Here is a 10,027-nt window from a genome sequence, read left to right on the forward strand (position 1 = left end):
GCGCTTTGTCACCTTACCTTTTTACTGTAGCCTCCAAGCTGGGAATGACATAAAGATTAATATTACTTTCAACTATTTTCGTATTTTAGAAGTGGTTTAAGGGATTTAACGGGCTGTAGGGGCGGTAATTAGGATGGTAATCCGACGGTATGTGAGGCGGAGATGGTAAGTGGAGGCAATCGGGGCGGTATTGTTGTGGTGCAGTTGTTGGTCGTTGTTGACAGCTGCTGGTAGCTGCTTCCTGCTGCACCTGCTGCTCGCGGCTGACTCCTGCAACTGCTCGACGCTTGACAGCTCCTGGGTGCTAACAGTTGCAACTGCTGGATGCTTGTCGCTGATACCTGCACCCACTGGATGCTGACACCCGCACCCACTGGATGCTGACACCCTCACCCACTGGATGCTGACACCCTCACCCACTGGATGCTGACACCCGCACCCACTGGATGCTGACACCCGCACCCACTGGATGCTGACACCCGCACCCACTGGATGCTGACACCCGCACCCACTGGATGCTGACACCCGCACCCACTGGATGCTGACACCCGCACCCACTGGATGCTGACACCCGCACCCACTGGATGCTGACACCCGCACCCACTGGATGCTGACACCCGCACCCACTGGATGCTGACACCCGCACCCACTGGATGCTGACACCCGCACCCACTGGATGCTGACACCCGCACCCACTGGATGCTGACACCCGCACCCACTGGATGCTGACACCCGCACCCGCTGGAGGCTGACACCCACACCTGCTGGAGGCTGACAGGCTGACACCCACACCTGCTGGAGGTTGATAGGCTGACACCCACACCTGCTAGAGGCTGACAGGCTGACACCCACACCTGCTGGAGGCTGACAGGCTGACACCCACACCTGCTGGAGGCTGACACCCACACCTGCTGGAGGCTGACAGGCTGACACCCACACCTGCTGGAGGCCGACAGGCTGACACCCACACCTGCTGGAGGCTGACAGGCTGACACCCACACCTGCTGGAGGCTGACAGGCTGACACCCACACCTGCTGGAGACTGACAGGCTGACACCCACACCTGCTGGAGGCTGACAGGCTGACACCCACACCTGCTGGAGGCTGACAGGCTGACACCCACACCTGCTGGAGGCTGACAGGCTGACACCCACACCTGCTGGAGGCTGACACCAGCATCTGTTGGACACTAACAATTGCAGCTGCTAGATGTTGACACATCTTCAGTCTTCCCCTGGCACCTTGCCACCAACAATGTCACAGCTCACACATCTTTCATTACCTTGTCTCAGCACCTAGAAGTCATGTAGTGCGCCAGAACCGTAAGGGTCGTTGTGCTACTCGGGATTGGGTTGGCGAGACGAGACAAACGTGAGCCTTTGATGGCTTAGATCACGGGGTAATTTCCAAAGAGGTCCAAAGTCTTCATAACACTGGATTGCTACAGAGGAATACAGGTACAGGGACTGTAAAATTTGGGGTTTGTGTGTGTGTGTTTTTCAAACCCTACTTAACCTAGATATATTAAAATATTTATATTTTGTTGACATGAGAAGTCAGTAAATGTACCTCATAGCACTAGGGGTAAATACAATTTTCGAATTCATTTGTGAAATGCTCTTAAATTCTAAAATATAAAATAATGTTACACATTCCAATGTATTTCAGACTAAAGGCAGGACCAAAGAGCCAAAGCTCAAGCCCCACAAGCACAACTAGGTGAGTACATTTGCTAAATTTATAGAAGAGAGCAAAGGATAAGATGATCTAAACAGTAATTCATAAAGATGATCTTTCTGACATTGCAATAACAAGTTCTAATTAAAACTAATGATTATGTATGATAGTTACTAATCTGTGATGTTTTCCAGGTTATTTGGGATTAGGTCCGATATTGAATGAGAAACGGCGGCACTGTAACTTCAAATATGGATAGCTATTCTCCTAAGCTGGCAGGAGAGCTACACACCTACAATTACAACAGTAGTTCACAGCATTTTGGGTCTGTATCAGGTGGTGTGCCAGAGTCTATTCAACCTATGACGTCTTCTCCCCAGTTTGTTGCCCAGCAGAGTCATTCATCTAGCCAGGTAGGTCAACTTTCAGGAAGGAAAAGACAGACAGACATATTATCTTTTAATTTTTGGTGGGGGTGGGGGGTGTAACCTGTGGCTTTAAGATTTAATTAAGTGATCCATTTCAAGAAAGTAGCTTGAAATGCTTGCCAAAACGCTGTACATATTAGTGGCTTTATGCAAAGTATATACAGTATTAGCTCTATCTCGAAATCCAACATTCTTCTTGTAACTCATTTTGTTTATATGTACTTTTACCTAAATAAGGTATTATTATTATTATTATTATTATTTATTATTATTATTATTATTATTATTATTATAATATAAAGTACCATATAGACATCATTTTCAGTTAGAGAGCAACACAGGCTTAACACCAGGGCCAGCAACTAGCTTACAAGAAGAATTTTGCGAGGGGACTGGTGTTGGAGGAGGTGGCGGGCGCAAGAAAAAAAAGAAACAGAAAAGCGGAGACGTTCCAAGTGCTGCTATGAAACCCAACCTAATGGCTGAAGACGACCTTGTTGATGCTGCCATACCACTGATCTCAGAAAATCAAGGTCTGTATTTCTGTGTTTTATTCTGTTTTTCTTTTGCTTTACTCTATTGAATATCCATGTACAGTGTCCTTGGAGAATATACAGCCATAATAAAGGTGATCCATGATCTACTTGAAGATATTAAGCTTGGAAGATTAGTATTACTATGCTATGTACTCTCATAAACCCAATATACATTTTTGAGTATAAATAAATAAATAATATATTTATTTTATGACAATAATATACTCCAAACTCATATTAGCTTATTGAGATGGGTTTGTTCAATCTACTTAATCTACTAATGAAAACTCATACTTCTTCCCTAATTAGTTAAGGAAGAGGTAACTTCTTCAATTACCTCATACAGTTAACTGTAATTTGGGAAAAGGTATAAGTTGTCATTAGTTTATTAACTGTAATTGGGGAAGAGATATAAGTTGTCATTAGTGTATTAACTGTAATTGGGGAAGAGGTATGAGTTGTCATTAGTGGATTAACTGTAATTAGGGAAGAGGTATAAGTTGTCATTAGTGTATTAACTGTAATTGTTAATACACTAATGACAACTCATATCTCTTTCCCAATTACAGTTAATACAGAGGTATGAGGTGTCATTAGTGGATTAACTGTAATTAGGGAAGAGGTATGAATTGTCATTAGTGGATTAACTGTAATTAGGGAAAAGGTATGAGGTGTCATTAGTGGATTAACTGTAATTAGGGAAGAGGTATGAATTGCCATTAGTGGATTAACTGTAATTAGGGAAAAGGTATCAGTTGTCATTAGTGGATTAACTATAATTAGGGAAGAGGTATGAGTTGTCATTAGTGGATTAAGTAGACTTGACAAACCTATCTCATTATGCTAATAAGAGTTTGCAGCGAGTATATTATTGTCATAAGATACTACATAAGGAAGACTAATTGGTGTGTTCAAGATAGTTTGGATCATTAATACAATTTGCTCCTGTACAGTTGGCTGTACTGTATTCTGATTGAACAATGATTACCTGTATGCTTATCAGCAAACTGTGTATGAATAAATGTAACCCATCAGTTCTACAGTATACATATTTCTTGTAACTATGACTTTGATAGCCATTTTGAAACAAAATTAGCAAGGTTCATTACCATTGTACTCTAGTATACTTTTGCATAGATAATTTGGGTGTAAAATAAACAAAGGAATTTGTGTTTATTCTCAGGGATGAGTATGTATTTCTTTAACATCTTTGAACTGGATAAATAAAAAGACTTGATTGAAGAAAAATACAATGTAAGATAGTTTGACAAGAAAATATTCTCATACAATTAAAATTATAGGTACAGGTAGAACAAAATGACTACAAAACAATTTCATTCATTGGCTGATTTATGACAATATTTCAAGATCTGTGGTGACAGTCCAGGATGAATACAGTATCCTGTAACAGAACAGTGAGTTTTACTGTAACGGAACAGTAATTGGAAGGCAGCGAGAGTGACTTGCTAGATGTGAGACTGTAAACTGAGATCCGTCTATGTGGTGGTAGGAATTCCTGTATAGGCCTAGGAGGTTCCTAGGAAATTAAACCTTTCAGGAGCAGAGGTAGAGGCTGAAGGCAAAACAAGTTTTTACCAATTTAAGCCTTAGGTGTAGTAACTTCTGAATTTGACTCTCCAGAATTTACTTATTTCTGGTAGGTGCTGTGTACAGAGAGGGACGTATGCATTGTGTGCACACATTTACATAGTTAAGGGCTCCTCCGTATTATATGATAATATTTTAGGGGTTCTACTGTGATAAAAAGGTTTGGAATCACTGGTGTAAGGAATAGAAACTTATTAATACCATAATAATACGTATTGTTCAGCAAATCACAGTACAATATTCTCCTGGTGGGAAATCCTGGTGGGATTTCTGTGATTAGAGTTGATGTTTCAGTGCAGATTTTGGAGCTGCAAGACCATAAAAGATCAATTAAATACAATTTGAATTTCCTACTAATGATTGGTACATGATTTACTCATTATTCTTTTGTATACTAAATAAAATTATTGTTACCTCTATTAATTTAGACTAGGAACTATATAGACTAATTGGAAAGCACACTTTCTTTTCCATTTGCAATGATATTGGCAAATATTTTATGTGCAACATATTAGATGAGATTATTCTGAAGGGGTAAAGGAAACTTTAGGCTTTGCAAATTTGATTATTGGGATATGACGTAATCCGAGTGTGATATTTTTTGGTCGATTCAAATAGACACGATATAAAAGTAGAATTTATTAATGGCATTACTTTCCTTGTTTTATATAATTCTGGAATATGTATAGATAATGTTGTTTGTATTCTAGCAGGTGTGGAAGATCTGTTATTTCCAGCATCATTGCCCTCAACTGGCGGAACATTAGTGGGTGGCCATTACCTTCTTAACAATAACCTGCTTGATCAGATACTGACAGAAAAGAAAATGGTGAGTGTGTGTGTGAGCGCTGCACTGTTCTTCATTACTTGAGTATCCACATTATTAGAGTACTGTACTGTAATTTGATATCCAGCTATGTTGCTCGTGTGCCATCTCAAGTTTTATTGCTTAGTGAAAGCGTGACTTTCTGGCTCATTGTTTACATTAGTTTGTGACATCTGCAGAAAAGTTAAATACTGTAATGTTAACACAAGGAAATTTGGGTGACACTTTCAAACTTTTACAGTGTATCACAGAAATCACATTGGCATACTTCTCACAATTTTAGTGTCATTATATATTTTTACTAGTGTGATGATAAATGAGTTTTTGTGCAAATAAAGCATTATGAATGAAGCTGTTTAATTTGTGTATATTACTTGACAGTTACATTTCCAGTGAAGTACTGGTACTGGTACATTAATAATAATAATTCATTGTGTTGGGGGAGCAGACAGCCAGTGTGTATGTATGCATGTATATATATGTATATATGTTAGGCCTATATCGAGGTCCTCTCCAAGGTTGAACTATTGACCCTCTTCAGGATACAGCTCCCCCACAAGAAGCTGACTAACTCTTTGAGTTGAATCCTGCTCACCTAGCAGAAATTTACTGCTAGGTGAACAGGGGCATTTGATTATAGGAAACGCACCCAACCATTTATTTCCCTTGGGATGGACGTTAGAGCGACGGTCTCGCTTCATGCAGGTCGGCATTCAATCCCCAACCGTCCAAGTGGTTGGGCACCATTCCTTCCCCCCATACCATCCCAAATCCTTATCCTGACCCCTTCCAAGTGCTATATAGTCATAATGGCTTGGCACTTTCTTCTGATAGTTCCATTCCATTCTTTCCCACCTGGGATTCGAACCCAGAATTCACAATTGAGAGTCGAGAGCAAACCTGACTGTACTCTAGCAAATGTCGCGCACATACTGTAAATGTGCATGACTGTGATATTGAGGCCTTAATATTTTCACAAAATGCCATAATGACCATATTTTTAGGCCACTCATATTTACCAATCAGGTCAGTAGTACCAGTAATATGAGTATTATAAGCAGTAAAGCTGAGGCAATGTTAACCTGTTATAAATACAAAAAAAATATGGGCGAGTGCTCCTTAAAATGCTTGTTTTCTTTTAATTGTACATACAGGCATACAGGTATATGGTTTAAATATTGCTTTTATTTAATTATTTTCTAAGCACTATTAAATGTGCATTAAAAAATAATTGGTTTAGGATAGGAAAGTTAAAAAGAGGAGGATTTAAAATAGGAGAGCTGAATATAATTGGTATAAATAAAGGACCTTTTGATTACCTGGCTCCTGTTAGCATTCAAACAGCTATTTAATGTATGTGAAGGTTTGAAGGTGAGTGGTAGCACCATATGATGAGGTCTGGAAGGGAAGTTAAAAGGGAAAAGCAGAATAGGTGATCCTTCGGTTGTCATAAAGAGCAAAGGATTGTCTTAACAACATTCCGGTGTTAGAGTTCTTGAGATTATGTGGATCCAGTGTAAATTTAGCAACATGCGTGATCTAGTGTGTGCTTGTGGTTCTAAAAATTATGTGAATATGCCTGAGAAGGGAGTACAGTAGTAAGGTTTTGGAAAAGTGGAAAAGGAATTTGCCACTCTGCTGTGTGAGTGGAGAATAGTTTCATTTCATCAACAAACCTTTAAATATTAGTTTCCTTCTTCATTCATACCTTTGAATAATTACCAGTACAAGATTGAAAATTTACATAGATCACTGATACATATTGTCACTAGCAGTACCTGGCCACGCGTTGCTGTGGCTCAGTAATGCATGTGCATTGCTGAGCCACAGCAACAAGCCAATAAATCAAAATCTATGAAAATTCAATTTATCAATGCAATCAGAAACATTTAAATGGAATTGTAACATATTTAGTATAGCATGTGTGTTGCTCTTACATGCAACAGATGGCCCTGTTTTTCCAAGAAAAGCATAGTTTTACCTGTCACAGGTGTGGCATCTATACTTGTAATTACAAAATGAATGGCATGGTAAACAACACAGCTCAATTCCAACACAATGCCACACAAAATAATTCAATAAAAAAATAAATCAAAATCTATGAAAATAAAATTTATCAATGCAATCGGAAACATTGAAATGGAATTCGTGACATATTTAGTATAGCATGCATGTTGCTATTATGTGCAACAGATGGCGCTGTTTTTCAACAATGCATGTTTTTACCTGTCACAGGGGTGGCATCTATATAGTAGGTATATAAAAAAGACACGCCTATTCGAATGCAACGTTGTCAAAATTTCAAAGCAATTGATGAAGAGCTTCCTGAGATTAGCGGTTGTGCACAAACGAACATTTCCATTTATATAGATAAAAAGTAAGAGGTACTTATCGGGAAGGGAAACCAAAGAAGCACTTCTGAAAAAGGTCTCGTGAGGACATAACCATCCTAGCTTTAAATGTTTGTCATCCACGTGTACCTGGATGGGGTTCCGAGAGTTCGTCTACTCCCCAAGGCCGGCCCGGGGCCAGGCTTGGCATGTGAGAGCTTGGTCCAACAGGCTGTTGCTTGGAGCAGCCCGCAGGGCCTACATATCCGTCACAGCCCAGTTGGTTCGGCACTTCTTGAAGAAAGCTTGCTTAATGATGGCAATTAAAATTGGTATCAGGGTTGGCACAACCTTCATGGTGAAGTCATCCAAAACATTCTGAAAACCTGCTGTGATGATCTGTTTTGCTGGATAGTATACTAGAAGATAACCATGCAGTTTAAATGCATAAGATAATATATTTTAAAACTTTTTCTTTTCCGTTTTCAGCAAATACTGCAGTCACCTGATGTAATAGAATTCTTGAAGAAACAGATATCTAAGAAATAAGTTTCATTGTAAGGTTACACCAAGAATTCTCTGTGAATGTATAAATAGACAAATATGTAAATAAGATTTAGTACTATATTTTATTTGTAAATTTTTTAGTAATTAGGGGAAAAAATATCTTCAATGTTAAAGCACCTAAAAATAAAATTATACAATACTAAAATATAATTTTTAATATAATCCTTTTAATTCTACACTCAATATACATTTTTGAATTAAACTCATGATAGCATTAGGTAAGAGCTATAAGAAATTATCTTTTACCAATATTTACAATCAGTGTCATGTCATACCTCTGTAACTTTTTTTTGTTTTAACGCTTTGCCAGTCTGGCCTCTCCACACGTTCCTGACCATAGATGTTCTGGACTCCGGGGGCGGCTCATGGGACCTCTCGGCAATACAAAAAAAATGTTCACACTCATTCTGTGTTTTCCAAGTTATTTTTTGGTTATAAGTAAATTTGGTGCCCAAATGCTTGCAAATGAATTATCTAGAGAATAGGTGCAAAATAGTATTTATAATAGATTATGCGTGACAATGGCAAAAATACGAATGTTTATGAATAGCAATCTGATGATGCATTTTAGCACCATTGGAATGTGAGTGTTAATGGGAGTAAAGTTTACTGTGTAATGGGGAAAAAAGTTAAAATTTTCATGTTTGGTTCTGTCTTGTTTCTAGACCCCTGATCATATATGATTCCACTTGGATAGTAGATTAGGATATTGTTGATATAGTTCTGTGGCACCTTGAGTCTTACTTCATTTGTACTTTCTGGGGTTAGGCCTTTGTTATCCCCCCGTCTGGTACTGCTGGATATTTGTCAACAGTTCAGATAGCCACATCCCACTGGGTATGCATGGCCTGTTTGTTATATATTTCATATTTTAGAATTATGTATTAGATTATTATCATTGCTTAAGCATCACATTTTAGTTGTTTTATGGCACTCACACACCTGTGACTCGGTTGCTGTGTTGCTTTCAGGGAAGCAAGTCAAGTTTTTAGACTGGGTTCAAGGGTTTTCTCACCTGCAGGTGTGCGATATTTGTTGCTGCTGGGCGTCTTTGATGATTCAAGGGTGTTTGACCTATGAAGTGGCTTCCACCTCCTGCAAGCACTTAACAGTACTTGCTTTTATAGTCTTCAACTGTACTATGGAAGGTGAGCCTTTTATCTTTTACAAGAAAGAATTGAAGCTTTAGTTAGGTGAACATGTGCTACATCTGGACATTCCTCTGGTTCATCTTCTGATGCAGGAGTTTGATCTGTTTGCGATATCGTTTAATGCTTCTTCCTTCCTATCACCCTTCTTGAGATGATTTTGGGGGCTTTGCATCCCCATGGCCCGGTCCTCGACCAGGCTCCATTTTGTTACACATCTCCCAGGAAGCAGCCCGTAGCAGCTGTCTAACTCCCAGGTACCTATTTACTGCTAGGTAACAAGCTCATTAGGGTGAAAAACTTTTTGCCCATTTGTCTCTGCCTCCACCAGGAATCGAACCCGGAACCTCAGGACTACGAATCCGAAGCGCTGTCCACTCAGCTGACAGCTGATTACCCTTGATTACAACTAATAAATAGTCGGCTTGGGATCTTCCCGTTTCTGAGGTATTGGTGCTGATTTTTGCAGTTTGAGTGAGGATTTGTTGGTGGAAGTGAAGGTCGACACACCAGCCCAATTTCTCCTCCGGGGTACATTACTTGTGTTTGTATGATAATGCGGAGGCCGCTGCTGTTGAAAGGGGTTGGGGTCTTCACTGAGGGTGCTCAAGCCCCTTTCTCTTATTTTTTTTTCCTATCTGGTTCAGGTTTAGTTTTAGGCTCCATCCCTGGTCCTTCTCTTTAGGAAATTGGTTACAGAATGCTGGACAATGGCCCTTTGACCCAGAATGGGCAGAGGTGTAAAAATCTGAGAGGTATGTCTCTAGATTAGTTCACCTGCTTATCCTCCATCACAGTTTGAGCTGGATGCCGAGACATACCCCCTTCAGTCACATATTTTGGTCCCTGTCTAGGGCTTGGATTCACCCTCTGCAAATTTTAGCATTCGAGTTTGGCTTCGCAACCA

The 10,027-nt window shown here is 39.7% G+C and overlaps 2 protein-coding genes across 3 annotated transcripts in view; one reads left to right on the forward strand and one right to left on the reverse strand.

The window, feature by feature from the left end:
• The window catches only part of dia (diaphanous related formin 1), a 72,066-nt gene extending 71,912 nt beyond the window's left edge, over positions 1 to 154 (reverse strand). The window contains exon 1 of the mRNA XM_069334701.1: positions 18 to 154. The gene's annotated coding sequence lies outside the window, so the exon portion shown is untranslated. The remainder of the gene's footprint in view (positions 1 to 17) is intronic.
• Positions 155 to 171: 17 nt separating this feature from the next.
• Positions 172 to 8,122, forward strand: LOC123758866 (uncharacterized). 2 transcript variants are annotated; one of them, XM_045743625.2, is made up of 6 exons: positions 172 to 1,457; positions 1,669 to 1,719; positions 1,872 to 2,090; positions 2,431 to 2,638; positions 4,960 to 5,078; positions 7,895 to 8,122. In XM_045743625.2, exons 3-6 carry the CDS (start codon positions 1,899 to 1,901, stop codon positions 7,952 to 7,954), a joined length of 579 nt encoding a protein of 192 aa, XP_045599581.2. In that variant the 5' UTR covers positions 172 to 1,457; positions 1,669 to 1,719; positions 1,872 to 1,898; the 3' UTR covers positions 7,955 to 8,122. The 2 variants fall into 2 exon arrangements, with proteins under 2 accessions (XP_045599581.2, XP_045599583.2); XM_045743627.2 differs by having other exon boundaries at positions 4,963 to 5,078.
• Positions 8,123 to 10,027: the final 1,905 nt, after the last annotated feature.

The sequence above is a fragment of the Procambarus clarkii genome, chromosome 31 (genome assembly GCF_040958095.1).
Source record: "Procambarus clarkii isolate CNS0578487 chromosome 31, FALCON_Pclarkii_2.0, whole genome shotgun sequence".
Classification (NCBI taxonomy): domain Eukaryota; kingdom Metazoa; phylum Arthropoda; class Malacostraca; order Decapoda; family Cambaridae; genus Procambarus; species Procambarus clarkii.